Source organism: Panthera pardus, unplaced genomic scaffold (genome assembly GCF_024362965.1).
Source record: "Panthera pardus isolate Hobbes unplaced genomic scaffold, ASM2436296v1 HiC_scaffold_9, whole genome shotgun sequence".
Classification (NCBI taxonomy): Eukaryota; Metazoa; Chordata; class Mammalia; order Carnivora; family Felidae; genus Panthera; species Panthera pardus.
This window is the reverse complement of record NW_026527024.1, coordinates 2,895,071-2,912,062: the sequence shown is the minus strand read 5'-3', so window position 1 is coordinate 2,912,062 and position 16,992 is coordinate 2,895,071. Positions and strand designations below refer to the sequence as shown.

The 16,992-nt window shown below is 51.7% G+C and overlaps 1 protein-coding gene across 1 annotated transcript in view; it reads left to right on the top strand.

Annotated features, from left to right (window-relative positions):
• Nucleotides 1–15,575, top strand: part of KMT2C (lysine methyltransferase 2C) — a 284,438-nt gene extending 268,863 nt beyond the window's left edge. Inside the window, 10 exon segments of the mRNA XM_019424862.2 lie at nucleotides 776–909; nucleotides 1,352–1,459; nucleotides 2,826–3,945; nucleotides 4,876–5,012; nucleotides 6,277–6,419; nucleotides 6,687–6,855; nucleotides 11,062–11,178; nucleotides 11,539–11,612; nucleotides 11,862–11,970; nucleotides 13,607–15,575. Coding sequence (XP_019280407.2) covers nucleotides 776–909; nucleotides 1,352–1,459; nucleotides 2,826–3,945; nucleotides 4,876–5,012; nucleotides 6,277–6,419; nucleotides 6,687–6,855; nucleotides 11,062–11,178; nucleotides 11,539–11,612; nucleotides 11,862–11,970; nucleotides 13,607–13,699 — 2,204 coding nt within the window. The 3' untranslated portion in view covers nucleotides 13,700–15,575.
• Nucleotides 15,576–16,992: the final 1,417 nt, after the last annotated feature.

Sequence of the window (16,992 nt, the reverse complement as noted above, 5' to 3'; positions counted from 1 at the left end):
CCCGCCGCACCGACCGCCGCTTCCCCTGTCGCACACGCGACTGGCGTCGGCAGCCTGTCCCCTCTTCCTTCCGCCCCCCGTGAGGCCTCCTCCCGTGGCCGTGCTGGCACCTGCCGGCTCCTCAGACCTGCCCAGCTCCCCTGCGCTGTCCCCCTTGCCCCCGGTCCCTCGGAATCTTGTCCGTCCCCGCCCCGCCCCCACAACGTGGCAGCTTCCGCGCGGGCCTCCTCTGGGAACCCCGAGGGTGGTCTGTGTGGGGTCTTTGAACTCCCGGCCTCCACCTGCTTCTCTCACACTCCCGTCCCCTGTTCTCCCTTTCTGCCTTCACACCCTGCATGAAGCTGTGCTCGAGCGTGCCCGGCCTGCATTCCCACATCTTTATCTGGGCCCTGGGACTCTGCTCACCCCTCTGGGACTTCCCACATCAAACTTAGCCGCCTACCTGTGCCTCTTCATCCTTCATAGAACATTTTTCATCGTCTTAACCCTCAGGCAAAAGTAGTACCCACCTCCCCTACCCCCACCTCACGCGTAGGGTGGATATTAACCCAGCATGGTGCATTGCTTTTCTCTCGTGCTCGCACGTTCGAGCGGTTCCCCAGCTGCTTGAGAGTACGTGTGCTCCTGTAATACGTGCCCTGTAACCGCGCGAAAAGGATGATAGAAGGGAAGTTAAGTGAGCCGCGTTGTGGGTTGGTACAGTGCAGTTTTACACCTTGTACCACATTGTGTTATTGGTCACCTGCGATCGCCAATGAAAGACTCCTGCATTTAGGTCTTTCTGGATATAAGGATTCCGGTATCGCAGAAGGCGCGGCCCTCAGACCACAGTGGTGCTGTCACTGTAAAGTGGTTATTCTTGGAGGCGGCGTGAGGAAGTCTTTCAGAGATCTGGCCTTCGTGAACAAGGTACTTCAGCACTCCTTCTGACCCCACCACTCGCCTCCACCGAAAGGGTCCCACGTGCTGCTTTTTCGCTCCTGTGTCCGCACGAGTCCGCCCGTGGGGGGCTCCATGGGACCCACATTCTGGGAAGTAGCCTCAGCATGTGCCGTACATGCTCTAGGTTAAAACCAGATAGCTACCGTGGACTCTTCGGTTGGATACTATGAGAACAACGTATTTCTAAAAAGAGTGAATATGGATCATCCAGTTTATTTTCGTAAATTTATTTTCTCTTTGGCTAAATTTTTAGATGCCAGGTATTGGCGTGTGGTTCCTTTTTTTTCTACTTTTAGGACAGAGAGCTGTTTTCACTTTTAACGTAGCATAAAAACCAACAATGCACAGACCTTGTTTTTACGAAATTTTGATTTGTTGAGATCCTTACACATTTCTCTTTGCTTTTCAGGATTCCCGAGAAAGCTCCCACAGAGTCGAGAAGGACATTGTCTTCTGTAGTAATAACTGCTTCGTTCTTTATGCCTCATCCACACAAGCAAAAAACTCAGAAAGCAAGGTAAAATTAGGCTGGTGTCTGTTAGTGAACAAGGTATAGCGAGTGACTTCCATGCTTTTGGGTTACGTTAGTGAATAGAACAGGTTCATAGCTCTCTGCGTGCAGGAAATCGAGGGAGATGTACTGTGGGTGGAGGCAGGGAGGCCTGTGCTGTTTCAGAGAAATCCCGCTTCCACGATGAGGGGAGTAGGCTTGAATTCTATCTTGAAAGTTCACAGTTGACTAAAACACTCATAGTAATACAGCCTTTAGTTTTACTTATTTAATTAAAAATATCTTAATTGAATTACAACAATAATTACAACTCGTATTGATCTTACCCTGACGGGAAAGCCTGTTCATAAACACAATTTAAGTCTCCTCGTGTATTTTGGGGAGAAAGCATTGTGTTCACGTCGTGGTGGAAATGGTCTCCTTTACTTGCCTCTGTGTGACTGAAGTGTATCTGAGTGTATGGCTGATGCGGGGAACCGTCCTCAACCATTCATGCTGAAGGAAGCCTTCCCGTGAGGTGGTGCTGACAGCCCTTCCTGCAGATCACTGTTCTGTCTTTGCTGGAAGAAGGTTCTGGAGACTCTTATTTTTATAACAGGCAGTAGTCTCCAGCATAATGAAATCAAGCTATATGTCAAATAGGTTTAGACTTGAAATTGAAATACGTCAACCTCTTTAAGAAGAGGAGTTGGTTTTTTACCAGATAATTTTTTAATTTGGTGCGCTGTTCCTGCCTGCTTCTGGAGTTACGGGAGGTGCGTCTCTTCAGATACCTGGCGGGAGGGGGGGGGGGTGTGAGAAGAGGGGAGCCCCGTGGGTCGGGGGTGAGACCGTGTCCCCGGGGAAAAAGTCCTGGGGCGTCTCTCTGAGCTCACCTCTTTAGGCAGCGGGGTCGGAACCAGGCAGCCGTGGAGAAGAGTGATGTGTGATGTGAGGGCAGGGACTGCTGCCCCTTCGTTCACATCTGTGCCGATTAGTTCAACCTAAGGTTAGCAGTCAGGAAGTTCAGAGAGTGCGGAGAAGCTCAGAGAAGGTCACGTTCCCAAGTTCTTGTTTGGTTTAACAAAAGACACTGCTCCATTGTACGAATTAGCCCCTCTTCAGCGTGGAATTTTCTGGGTCTCTCCTGGGTAGACAGGAGTGTCCGGGAAGGTGTAGGAGCAGAATGTTCTCCAGAGATAACGGCTTTGTCCAGCAGGCCAGGGGAGGGACCCCCAGCACGGTCCTGCCCTCATCAACGCCCTCGGGGTTGGGCGGCCGCTTCTGCTGTGCGCGAACCCCTCACGCTCGCTCAGGGAGCCTTTCCCTGCCCCCCGGGCCCAGGCCCCGTGAAAGGCTTCTTGCTCTAGAGCTGCTCTTGTTTCCTGCGCAGGAATCCGCCCCTCCGTTGCCACAGTCGCCTGTAAGAGAGACGCCTTCCAAAGCGTTTCACCAGTACAGTAACAACATCTCCACCTTGGACGTGCACTGCCTCCCGCAGCTCCAGGAAGAAGCTTCTCCCCCCGCGTCACCCCCCATCACTTTCCCTCCGGCGTTTGAAGCAGCCAAAGTAGAGGCCAAGCCAGACGAGCTTAAGGTGACAGTCAAGTTAAAGCCTCGGCTGAGAACTGTCCACGGGGGGTTTGAAGATTGTAGGCCGATTAATAAAAAGTGGAGAGGGATGAAATGGAAGAAGTGGAGCATCCACATCGTAATCCCCAAGGGGACATTCAAACCCCCTTGTGAGGATGAAATCGACGAGTTTCTGAAGAAGCTGGGCACGTCCCTTAAGCCTGACCCTGTGCCCAAAGACTATCGGAAGTGTTGCTTTTGCCACGAAGAGGGTGATGGACTGACTGACGGACCAGCGAGACTGCTCAACCTTGACTTGGACGTGTGGGTCCACCTGAACTGTGCGCTGTGGTCCACGGAGGTCTATGAGACCCAGGCCGGGGCCTTGATAAACGTGGAGCTGGCGCTGAGGAGGGGCCTGCAGATGAAGTGCGTCTTCTGCCATAAAATGGGCGCCACCAGCGGATGCCACAGATTTCGGTGCGCCAACATTTACCACTTCACTTGCGCCATTAAAGCACAATGCATGTTTTTTAAGGATAAAACGATGCTGTGTCCCGTGCACAAACCAAAGGGAATTCACGAGCAGGAGCTGAGTTACTTCGCGGTCTTCAGACGGGTCTACGTTCAACGCGACGAGGTGCGACAGATCGCTAGCATCGTGCAGCGCGGAGAGCGGGACCACACGTTCCGCGTCGGAAGCCTCATCTTCCACACGATCGGCCAGCTGCTCCCACAGCAGATGCAGGCGTTCCATTCCCCCAAGGCGCTCTTCCCCGTGGGCTACGAGGCCAGCCGCTTGTACTGGAGCACCCGCTACGCCAACAGGCGCTGCCGCTACCTGTGCTCCATCGAGGAGAAGGAGGGGCGCCCGGTGTTCGTCATCCGAATCGTGGAGCAAGGCCACGAAGACCTGGTCCTGAGCGACTCCTCCCCTAAAGGTAACGTCGCGCTCGTGTGCCCCGCAGAGACGGGTCGCGCCCGGGTTCCCGTGTGCCGTCTCGTGCTTGCCTCGGACCTTCCCAGCACAGGTGTGGGGTTTTCACGGACACGTGCAAATCTTCGCTTCTTTGAGGTATTGCACCTGCTGTCCTCGCCGCGCCACTTTCCCGGCGCTTGCCGGACCGACTCAAAATCAGAGTATGTGTTTGAACACACAGTCAGTTGATAAACCGGTGATTTGTACGTGGAGATTGCCTGTTGTTTGCACTGGGCCTTCCGGGTCAGAGGGCGGGAGCCATATTCAAAGCGTCTTCTGTACGTTGCCGTGTATGAGTAGCGTCAGACGTTAAACATATTAGCGGCGAGTAATTAGACGCTTAATTTTGACCATAGCGTGAAACCTAAGCGGTCATTTTATTGATGCAGAAAGTACTGGGAATTGCTTTTTTTTTTCCCAGCGATTTTTATAAAAATGTATGAAAATGCCCTGAAGATAATTCTAGTGGAAATACCAATTTCCTATTCTAATTTAAATCTGAGAAAAAAGAAATGTATTTCTATACACTGCTAATTGGACTAATCATTTAAAAATTTAAAGTCATGTGCCTAGTATGAAGATGAATGAACTTCTTGCATGAATCTGTTACATTAAACTTTCTTTCCACTTCCACTGTTTAAGTTCCTAAATGTGACGCATTCTTCCCCCCAAAATTTCCGAAAGTCTTTGACATAAACTGCCCCCTGACCAGCGGATAATACCAGGTTCGTCGGGTCACTGCCTCCAAGGCCTTACGTGGAAACTGGGACATCTTGGAGGCTCAGTCTTCATTTTGCTCCGGTTTTCGACTTTATCCCGTTTTCCTCTCTGTTGAGCGGAGAGCAAGTTTGTTGTAAACTGTTTTGTTTTTGTTTGTTTTGGCCACATGTAGGTGTTTGGGATAAAATTTTGGAGCCCGTGGCGTGTGTGAGAAAACAGTCTGAAATGCTCCAGCTCTTTCCAGCATATTTAAAGGGAGAAGACCTGTTTGGCCTAACGGTGTCCGCGGTGGTGCGGATCGCGGAGTCCGTGAGTATCTCGGGCGAGAGGGGGCGTCAGATCACCTTTCTGGTTGTGCGTGGTGTTCCTTGGGGGGGACCGTTTTAACACGAGCCGTCACAGTCCTGATACTTTGAGGTCATGCTCTGCCTGTGCATTCACTCCCGCCTCTATTCGTGTCTCTTGAGGCACCCACGACACATCGGAAAACCTCAGTGAATGTTCGTGGTCACTCCGCGAGGTGGCTCACAAGTTTCAGGGTCTCTTCAAGGGCACGGGCAAGGCAGGGGCAAGGACGGAGCGTTGTTTTGTATTCAGGCAGTGCTGGGTGGGGGAGGGGACCCTCGTCCCCTCTGCTTCCTCGCGTTTCCCTGCGCTTAACAATGTTGGTGTGTCCAGTCCCCGACACCGGGGTGCTGGTGGCCACGTTCCTGCCCCATGCCAGGGCCAGTCACCAGAGGGCAGTCGGATTGCAGGAGCACCAGGCCGTCTCTGACATGTCTTTGCAATCTTTTAGGATTATAAGCCTGTTTGCCAGTGAGTCTACCCAATGCTTTTGGGAAACTGCATGATTATAAGGCAGTATTTTGAATAAGAAAAAATCATCGATGTTCGTGGGTTTTATTTTGGTTGCAGTTTTGGTTTTTTGGAGAAGCAGAGGACACCCCAAAAGCCGCTGAGTTATATGCCCACTTTCTTCAGTAGAAGCAAGGGCTCTAAACGATACATGGGTTTCAGGTCTGTAGAGAAGTATGTTCACAAGTAATAAATTCTAGAAAAGACTTTTACCATAAAATTATTTTACAAGTAAATTTCTTAGGGTACCACCTACACTCTCAGGGAATTGAGTGTGATAACTCGTGGAAGAAATCAAGAAAGTAGACCTTACAAAATGTTGTTTAACTGTATTTACTTTTAAAACTCCAAACGAAGATCTAAAAGTTGAAAGAACGAAGTTGTGAAGTAGTCCGCTCCCCACGCGTGGGCCGGAATAGTCAGATCCAAAAACCGGGCACGTGTGTTGGCTGGCGTGTGGTTGTTCCGTGGGTTAATACTTGTCTTCAGGGAGCGTTCGCCAGGGTTTACTAAGGTCTGAAATGTGTGTGTTAACAACGAAACGCATCCAAGTGCAGGCTGCTGTGTTAACACCAGCTAGAGGACCGTTTTGTGAACCGGGAGTATGTCGACCAGTTATTTCCGCAGAAGTTCAAGCTGAGCCGTCCTTGGGCCAGCTCGCCGTGGCCTGCGGTCTCGATCAGTAAACGAACCCTCCGTCTGTTCTGCTCCTTTTCAGCTGCCTGGGGTTGAGGCGTGTGAAAACTACACCTTCCGCTACGGCCGCAACCCTCTCATGGAGCTTCCTCTTGCCGTTAACCCCACAGGCTGCGCCCGATCGGAACCTAAAATGAGTGCCCATGTCAAGAGGTTTGTGTTAAGGTATTTTCTTTTAACTTCACATAGTACAGCCCAGGGTTTCTAGGCGCATTAGTGGTCTCTGTGCTTGACTTGTCTGCTGCTTACAAACCCTGCTGTCTCTGGCTGTGTCTGTGCCGACCGCATCAGAGAACCCGCCGTGTGGCTCTGCTAGGCGGCTTTCCGTGTGCGTTCTCGTCAGTAAGAACTTGAACCGACGGGCTTGGCGTCATTCGGAGATGTCTTCAGTTCTCCTTTTATTTCTTCCTGCTGACGTGCCGCTGCGTGCAGACCTCACACCCTGAACAGCACCAGCACCTCCAAGTCCTTTCAGAGCACGGTCACCGGCGAGCTGAACGCGCCCTACAGTAAGCAGTTTGTGCACTCTAAGTCCTCGCAGTACCGGAAGATGAAGACCGAGTGGAAGTCCAACGTGTACCTGGCCCGGTCCCGCATCCAGGTGAGGGCGTAGTGTGCCGTCGGGGCGGGAGGGAGGTCGCGGGTCCCGCGGCTGCGGGAGTGGGACCGCATCGCCACCACCCCGTCGGATCTCGTCGGTCGGTAACACGGGGGACTCCGTGTGTCTCCTGGAGCACGATGCCCTCCCCGCCCCCGCCCCCGCCCCCCGAAAGGAAGGGCCCCTGGGATCCTCGCCTGTGCGTCTCCATGAAAGCTCGCGGGAGGCAGGAGGCAGGTGGCGCTGTGCTTTGCACGTACGGATTCGTGGAGAGTTCACCAGGGCTACTGGGTACTCAGGAGAGATACAGATGAGTGTTTTCAAAAGGTGCTCCAGGTCGGGGACTTCTCTTTCGGAAGCCTCTTGGCGGGAAAGCCCCCGCGTGTGCTGGTGCATACACTGTCGCATCCCCTCCAGAGAGAGCCGTCTGTAGGCCGAGCGTGTGAGTTGACATCTCTGGCCCATCCTTCCTGAGCTGCCTGCTCGGTGTCTCCCTCCCGAAGTCCCCGGATGGGATCCCGAAGCTCCCGTTGCCCTAGAGCCGATCATGTGCGCGCAGCTCGTGCGCCTTGGCCGCGGTAGGCCCGGGTCCAGAGCGTCGTCCGCTTTCGTTGCCTGTCCCCCCAGAAGAGCCCCCTCAGGTCCACTCTCTGGCTGTCACCCTGCTGTCACCTGCCACCCCGTCCCACCCACACCCAGCGTGAGCTCCTCAAAATAGAAATCTGACCTGTATTGCGCCGTGTAGACTCAGTGGGGTTCTTGTTCCTTTGTTGGAACCTTTTTCCTCCTCTCGGGAAGATTTTAGGATCTTGTTGTTGTTCTTGGTATTTGGACATTTTACAAAAAACGTGGTTAGGTTTGGGTCATTTTTTTAAAGCGTTATTGCTGTTTTTCTTACCAGACCCTTTTTGACCTGGAACGTATGGCCTTCAGTCTGGAAGTGTTTCTTCATTAATTCTTTCGCGAGTTCCTGTGTTTCTTTCTGTTTGAACCTGTAGACGAGTACTGGACCCACGAGATCCAAGATCTCGCAGTGGGGACCCCAGACTAGCAGCGTCACCTGAGACCTCCGAGACCTGACAGTCTGGCGCCCGAGGTGGGGCCCCGGGTGATCAGTGCGAGCAAAGGCAGTCGAGGACTTCTGTCTCCACCAACCCTCCTCCTGCCCCCTCCGGTTTTGGTTCCCTTGTCCTTGTTCTGTGACTTCCACTTTATCTACTGATCTTTCTTTTGTGTTGAAATTTTGTGCCTGAGAGCTCTTTCTGCTCTTGATGTTTCTATTCGATACTTGGTTTTCAAATTACAGATACGCCGTCTTTCCTTCCTGCTGTTGCCTCAAGAGCAGAGCGCCTCGAATTCCTGGGGAACCCAGTGGTCCACTCCCGGCGGTGTGTCCTTTCCATTTGAAACGTTCCCCAGGAGCCCACCCACTCTTACCATTCCTCACGGTCCGTCTTACCCCCTCACTGTCGTTTCAGTGATTTCTTACCCCGGTGTTGAGTCTGCACCACGTACTGTCCTAAGAGTGCAGAAACATCCGGGCACAGATGTGCCAGTGGGGTCATTCAGCTACGCTTTCTGCAGCATCGTTGACGCGCCAGTCCTCCGAGGAACTTCTAGGGTGGCTGAGGGAGTGGTGTTTCATTCTAATGGCTGTGAGGTTCCATGATGCCCTTGAGCTGTAACTAATTCAACCGTCCCACAGCCGATAAACTTTTGCTTTGCTTATGGTTTTCCCCAAAACAGCAGTGCCACCAATCTCTCGTACCGAATACCCCCACATATCGATAGATTCACTTCTTTGGAGAATATTCCCAAAAGTGAGAGGACTGTGTAAAAGCATACGTACTTTTCGTCTTAGGTTTTCTGAAAAGGCTGCAAATGCACATTTCTTCCAGTGCCCAGAAGATGGTCTCTCTTCTTCTCTTCCCACCTGTAGTGCCACTGTCTTCTTCCATTTCTGCCAGCCTGATACCCCTTCCTTAGCTGCAGTTTCCAGCTGATGAATGAGCAAGCAGCTTTTCACGTTCGCCATTTGGATTTGCTCTTTTATAAATTACATACCCCTGCGTTTCCCGGTCCTTAAGAACTTGTGCTAACAGAGGAATTGCCCTATAAAACATCCTTTGCCTATTAGAAAATGTGGTTTCTTTTTTCTTTAGAAACGTTTTAATTTTGAGGGGCAACTGGGTGGCTCAGTCAGTTGAGTGTCCGACTCTTGATTTCAGCTCAGGTCGTGATCTCACGGTTCATAAGTTTGAGCCCTGTGTCGGGCTCTGTGTTGACAGCATGCAGCCTGCTTGGGTTCTCTGTCTGTGTCTCTGTCTGTCTCTCTCTCTCTCTCCCTCTCTCTCTCCCCCCCTCCCTCCCCCGCCCTCCCCCACTTGCTCTCTGTCTCTCAAAATAAAAGTAAAGTTTAAAAAAGGTTGTAATTTTCACATAGTCAAATGTATATCCTTTTCTGTAGCTTCTAGTCTTGGTGACTATGTTGTATATGTGGCTCTTAGGTATCTGTAGTTCAGAGGTTTTTTACGTTTAAGACAATTTTATTTTCTTCCGTTGAATAACGAGTTGAAGCACCATTTGGTAAGTAATCCTCCCACATTACTCTGATCGTCATACCACCATACTGCTGACAACTGTCACGCATTCAGCTTTCACATATGCACGGACCTACTGGGGATTCTCTGTTCTTTTTCATTGATTTCCCTGACCTTTTTTTTTTTTCTCCTTAAGTTTATTTAATATTTATTTGTTTTTGAGAGAGAGAGAGACACACACAGAATCCACAGTAGGCTCCAGGCTCTGAGCTGTCAGCACAGAGCCTGATGCGGGACTCAAACTTAGGAACCACGGGATCATGACCCGAGCCGAAGTCAGACGCTTAACTGAGCCCCCCCAGGTGCCCCTCCCTGTCCGCTCTCAAATGAAATTATATTGATCTCTATACATGTTACTTTTTGTGTTCTGGTTCATTCACCTCAGACCTGGAATTGAACAGATAAATTGTGTAATTTTTTTTTTTTTCACCAAAAGAGAATTCACACACCCAAGTGTCTAAGGTGCCTGGTACTGTGTGCCCCACTGTGGCCGCTGGATGTCGCTGCACCTGGGGACCCTCCCAGTTAGCACATGCTCTTTCCCTACTCTGTTACTGCTGTCTTCCGGCCAGTTTGAGCAGAGAAGGCAGACACATCGGGACAGGAAAATGTCAAATGTCCATAGAAATTGTCTGTATTTCTTTCAGTGTGTTATTTTTCCAGAATTTGTAATGCTGAAACCCTAAAACCGTGCATAATGGAATGTGATTTATTAGGCCCCTGGCATAGACACTCTGAACTGCCAAACGAGAGACCTGTTTCAGTGTTTTTAGCCAGTTCAGACTCCTGTACATTTCTCAGGACTCAAAACTTGAGGGGAGAAGATTCCCTTTTGGAAGAACTTTGTCTTTCCAACTTTCCTCCTTTTCCTGCTTCCCCTTCTGCCCTGGCTCCCAGGAACTCCTCGCCAGATCTGAAACCTGACTGCAGTATTAATAACCCCTGTGGTTAGTCCTGTTTCTGATTTGTTAAGTTTACTGTCCTGCCGTGCCCTTTTGGAAATGGCAACGGGAGAAAACGAATTCCAGAAGCCGTTCGCGTGTTTAGTTGGTGGGATCTCAGCACGAATTACACGCAAGATAAGACGTCGGGCAGACCGTGGGCAGCCAGCAGTGCTAGTCTGTAAATATGTCTTAAGAATTTCGTGTGACGGGGCGCCTGGGTGGCTCAGTCGGTCAAGTGTCCAACTTTGGCCCGGGTCACGATCTCACCGCTGGTGAGTTCCGGCTCTGTGCTGACAGCTCGGAGCCTGGAGCCTGCTTCGGATTCTGGGTCTCCCTCTCTCTGTCTGCCCCTTCCCCCGCTCACACTCTTGTCTCTCTCTCTCTCTCTCTCTCAAAAACTAAAAATAAAACATTAAAAAAAAAGAATTTCGTGTGAGGACACGAGACTGAGACAGGTAGTTGTGGCATTAAGTGGCAAGATTGTTTCATATGGAAGTATGTATATTCACTAGAAAAGAGTGCTTGAGTTCAGGCGAAGTCTTTAGCACTGCACTTAGGACGTGGTCTTTGTAGGAAAGGAAATGATCCGTTTGTTGTCCAGGAAGTTGAAGTGGTAACTGAGGTACGTGTACATACCTTTTCTTTTCCTTTTCTGCCTTTTGCAGGGGCTGGGCCTGTATGCTGCCAGAGACATCGAGAAGCACACCATGGTCATCGAGTACATCGGGACTATCATTCGAAATGAAGTCGCCAACAGAAAGGAGAAGCTGTACGAGTCTCAGGTAAGTGACATCCTCTTCCCTGTCCCCGTGCTAAAAGCTGGAGACGGGGCCTAATCTGTCCTGCTACGTTCACTCTGGACCACAAGGCACATCTGGACGTCCTTGTGTTTGCCTTGTTTTTTTTTCTGTCAGTCTTCCCTTACTCAGTTGGTGGTACTGTTTGCGTAGATAGACCTGTAGGTTAGTGAACCTGGTGTTGCCTCACGATCGCTGACGCACGTTCACAGCACGTAAACCAACGTCAGCTGACCGGCTGTGTGAACGCACAGTGAGTGCGATCGGCCGCGCTTCTCTTCCCCCCGGCTCCGTCTCCCTGCTGTGACCGTGCACGTGGAGAAGTTTCTGACTTTTCTCTTGCAGAACCGCGGCGTGTACATGTTCCGCATGGATAGTGACCACGTGATCGACGCGACGCTCACCGGAGGGCCTGCCAGGTGAGGCGAGGAGTCTGGTCCAGGAGGTTGGGCTCCCTGGGCCCCTATGCTCATGACAGCCTCCGCGATGAAGCATTCAGGGCAGATAAGTCCAGGCAAGAATTTTGATCTAAAGTTGTCTGATTGGTCTGTTCTATTGAAGGGCAGGTAGAACTGTATTAGGGACCAGTTTTCCCTAAGAACTGAAAGTGTTTGAAGCTGCCTCCAGCTGTTTCCTAATAAACACTTTTCTGAAACGGTGGCTTGCAGATACATCAACCATTCGTGTGCGCCTAACTGCGTGGCAGAAGTGGTGACTTTTGAGAGGGGACACAAAATTATCATCAGCTCCAACCGGAGGATCCAGAAGGGAGAGGAGGTAAGAGTGTGGGTCGTGTCTGCTCCGTCCTCATCCCCACACGGAGTTCCCCGCTTTGAACAGTCAGCCTGGCCCGTTGTTTTCCAAAGTCTTTGCTGCTGGAGAAATTCTCCTCGTGGTAGGTCAGAGGCTGCCACCCTGTCACTTCACCCAGGGACATTCGAGCGCCACCTTCCTCCTCATGGAAGCATTGCAGTGTTCGAGGCCAGCTCCTCCCGATTCCCTCATGCTGTGCTCCCCAAACTCCACGTCCCCGCATCGCCCGCCTGGCATCGTTTTCCCGTGTCTTACCCCCTTGGTCACAGTCGGGCAACGTCCCTCTCCTTAAAGATTTTACCTGTCATCGAACTGATGTCTGAGGAAATGGGATTGTGGCCTCCAGGAACGTTACGGCTCACGGGAGGCCACCGTAAGGCTGTGGGTGGCCAGTCTGGGGGCGGCATGTGGGTCCGGATTGCTTGAATTCACACACTGGATCGAGACGAGCTTCCAGGTTTTTCTCAAGATTTTCAAACAGCTTGGCTCTTCTGTTATTCTTTCTTTTCTTCAAAATGCTGGATGCCGAACTTGACATTTGTTTCTTTGGTCCCACAGACGCCTTTCCCCCGTTAAGGTTATTTCTAGTCTAGACCACTCGTTTATGTTCCCGAAGCCCGTGTCCCACAAACGCGATCACCACACGTTTCAACCTGGGAACGCCGAGCACCGTGGGTTTCTGGAGCCCTCTCCCGGGGGTTCCGGGGCCTGCGTGTGTTCACACTGTTGGAACCCCCGGCCCTTTGAATAGAGCTCTGGGGTCGTTCTTGTAGGTTCTTGGTCTTTTTGGAATCCCCTCTTTCAAATCAAGAGTTTACCCAAGGCCCGTTGTGCATCTCAAAGTATCTTGATGAGTAAATGAGGGGAAGTTCCTGAGAAGCTGGCTCGGAGGCCCCGTGAGCTCCAGGCCCATCCTTCCCCTTCCCGCCTGAGGAGTCTTGAGTGGGTGGCTCAGCCTCTCTGAGCCCCCGCCTCATTTTGTGTACCGTGGAGAAGGTTTCCTTGAAGGACCCCCCCAAGGCCCCGGTGACAGGCGCTAAGTAGCTCGGTTGCTCAGGGAGGCTACTGCGTGAGTTCCGTGGTGTCCCCTTTTGGTGTCCCAGGAGGTCTCGGCGAGCAGCGCCGTACTCGGGGTGTGCTGAGTCAGGAGGGCCCCGGAGGGTGTGGGTCCTCCCTTCTGGCTGGGCCACCTGGGGTTCTGTGTGAGCAGGGTGGCCGTGCGGACCCCCACCTACCTGACGGCGGGGTCGGTCACCCTAAGGAGGCCCTCCGTAAACGTCCTTTTAAGGGAGGACGGAGGAAAACGAGGTCCGCTGGCAGGGATGGGTCGTCCGGCCCGAGGGTGACGGGGGGAGAGGGAGCGTGGGGGCCGCGTGGAGCCGTGGAACGCGCCTCGCCCCAGCCCGCCTTCCGTTCCTCGGGCTGGCTCGGCCTACGGGCGGTGCCTCCCGGGGCCCCGGGTGGTTCTCGTTCCCGGGTCCCCGGGTCCCCCGCGGCCCGGCCCGGCCTCCCGTCCACCTGCCGCACTGCCGGCGCGAGGACCGGGCGGACCGAGGCGCGGCCCCTTCGTCCCCCTCACGCCGTGTCTCTGCCGCGGCAGCTGTGCTACGACTACAAGTTCGACTTCGAGGACGACCAGCACAAGATTCCGTGTCACTGCGGGGCCGTGAACTGCCGGAAGTGGATGAACTGAACGCATTCCTCGCCGTTCGGCGGGCGGCTCGTCCCCACGAAGAAGCGATTCGACGCACCGTTTGACTTCTGCAGACAGAAAGAGATGTTTGTTTTCTGTTGTGTGACTTCTCGAAGCGAGCTTCTGGGAGTCCCGGCTCCTCGGCCCCGGGCGGGAGCCGCCGGGACGGCCCGGAACGGCCCAGCACTTTTGTTTTCTGCTTTCTCTTTCCTTCCTCCTTCTTTCCGCGGGTGGGTTTTGTCGTGTTTCGTTTCGTTCTCGAGTCTCACCGAGGAGAAACTTCTACTGGGGCGGAGCGCCGCGGCTGCCGGGCCCCGGGGTGGGGGCTTCCTATGAATGTAAGACTGAGATCACCAGCGAAAGGGAGATACGTCCAAAGTGCTGGCCACGGCCTTATCTGAAAAAGGGGCAGGCCCTCTAACTTAAAAGTTTTTTAAAATAAAGTAGACACCACTGAACAAGGAATGTACTGCAACGACTTCCTTAGGGACGGAGCTAAGGGGCGATAACTTGCACTAAAACACGTTTAAATACTTGATTCCATGAGTCAGTTTATTGTAGTTTTTGATTTCTGTAAAATAAGAGAAACTTTTTGTATTTATTATTGAATAAGTGAATGAAGCTATTTTTAAATAAAAGTTAGAAGAAAGCCAAGCTGCTGCTGTTACCTGCAGAACTAACAAACTCTGTTACTTTGTACAAATATGTAAATATTTTGAGAAGAAAAAAAATACAGTATAAAAATAGTATTGACCAAATGCTACCAGGCTCCGCAGCAGCTCGGGTGCTTATAAAACGTTCACGGGGATGTCACAATACAACTTTGTGTTGTTAAATATGCCATTATAATTCTGTAATAACCAAAACTTCAACCTAGAGTATTTGGGGTTTTTTGGAAACTACGGTCTATTAGTACTTAATTGTTTTATACACCTTCCGATAGAACGGAGTGTGGGCTGTGACTCCGCCTTTTATAGCTGTTTTGGTAATTTAAACTAATGTTTTCATATTCTATTGTTGCATCCCTACTTCTTCAGGTTTTTTTGTGCTTACGATTTGTGATAACTGTGAATAATAACTGCTTCAAGATACACCCAAATGGAGGCTGAACTTTTCTTCAGCAAAAGTAGTTTTGATTAGAACTTTGTTTCAAGCCACAGAGAATCATGTAAACGTCTTAGATCATGTAGCAGGGCTCCAGTCTAACTCTCTAGCCTTCTATTTAACACAAACATTTGAAAAGGAAAAAAAGAGAAAAAAGAAAAAAAAAAAAAAGAGAGAGATTTGATCAGTCGTGGCTGCAGGACCCGGGCCGATAGGGTTTTGGAAGATGTAATTTTAAAATGTGTTTGTATGAACTGTTTGTTTACATTTCTTTAATAAAAAAAAAAAAAACACACACTGTTTTGTGTTTGCTTGTAGAAACTTAATCAGCATTTTGAACCAGGTTAGCTTTTTATTTTGTACTTAAGATTCTGGTACGGACACTTCACAGGCTGAGCATAAATGAAGTTTCTGTGTGCACAATTCAAGTGAGCTGTGAACTGTCGGTCTATCAGTGACGCAGTTCGGAACTTGTAATGTATATGGCATGATGTATTTTTATCTTACGGAATAAATCAATTGTATATATTTTTCTCTTGATAAATAGCTGTATGAAATTTGTTTCTTGAATATTTTTCTTCTCTTGTACAATATCCTGACATCCTACCAGTATTTGTCCTACCGGGTTTTTGTTTTCTGTTCTGTATAATAGTACCTAATGTTGGCAAAAATTGAATTTTTTGAAGTATACAGAGTGTTATGGGTTTTGGAATTTGTGGACACAGATTTAGAAGATCACCATTTACAAATAAAATATTTTACATCTATAAAAGCTCCTGCGTCTGTGTCAGCCCCGCCCGTGTTCCGCCTGGAGCTCGGGAGCGGACAGGTTCTTTCCAGATAAAACGTTCGCGTTTCATTCCCGACGGCGCGGTCTGCCTTGGCGGGAACTTGGGTTTTTCCTTAGGGTGTTGGCCGCCAAGGCCAAGTTAAAGCATATCCGTGGTGCCCTGTTCCCTTGTTTGAAGTCCATTTTTGTTTGTTAAACTTAGTCCTTAGATTTTTTTTTTTTTTTTTTTTTTTGGAGGCGGCTCTTCCAGGTTTGTTCTGTGTGGTAGAGACTGGATTTCTGTCGTATTGGATGTACTTAACATTTCAGGGGATTGCCGAAATTAGCTCAGAATCCCCCCTCGCAATTTCTAAAACCGGTTTTTAGCTCCTGCTTCATGAACAGCCTAAAATAACAAGCTTTTATACTGCCCGGTTTCGTTAGAAATTCTCCAAGTGCCGATCTGACAGAGGTTTTAAAAATATTCTAACGCGGGTCCCGTGGCGAAACGCGCGTTCGGCCGGGGCTGGAGCGCTCCCGGTCTGCGCCAGGGCTGGGGCCGTGGCTTCTCGGGCTTGGCGCTGGGTCTCCGACGACCGGACGCGGGAGGAGGCAGGCCCGAGTCCTCTCACAGCCCGAGTCCTGCCCTCCGCTCGAGGGGGTCCGGCCACTCGATCGCGGCCAGGCCGGGAGAGGCGCAGACGCTCCCCGTAGCCGGCGGGTCTCACGTGGCTGTGGTTCCGCGGGGAAGGGGGCCCCGGGGAGGCCGCGGGTCTTAGGAGGAAACAGCAGGGGCGGCTGGTGGCCACCCGGTGCCCCCAACCTCGAAAGAGTCCCCTTGCGGTGGCCCCGGGGGTGGCGGTGGTCGGCTGCCACGGTAGCCCGTGCCCCTGGGCCACGTGCTCGCCGCAGCGAGGACGCGCCCGAGAAGCACCGGGACAGAAGGAGGCGGCCACGGTCCCCGGCGTCGCTGAGCTGGTATTCCGGTTAGGGAGACAGAAACGGCCACGTCTGAGCCAGAGAGCCCCGCGGGGGGGGCTGGGGGCAGGGGTGCGGGAGATGAGGGCAGAAGAAGAGCCGCGAGGGTCAGCTGCGCCAGCGCAGCAGGAGCCCCCAGAGCAAGTGCCGTGACCGACGCTGCGGAGGGGACTCGGCAGTGACAGCCGGCGGTGGCCGCGGTCGGGCCGCTTTGCAGAAAGACCCGCTCAGCTCTTCCAAAGTGCAGCCCCTTCTCTGCGTGCCTGCCCCGGCCCCTCCCGGCCCCCCTCCTGTCACCAAGCGGACCCCGCTTGTCTGGCTGCAGGTGTTTCTTGGGCCAGTCGTTTCTTGTCCCGGGTGACACGGTTGGCCATCGTCCCTCCGAAACCCCAAGCCTTGTTTTGTGCGCCTCACCTTTCCCTGGCGTTGTTCTCCCCGTCTT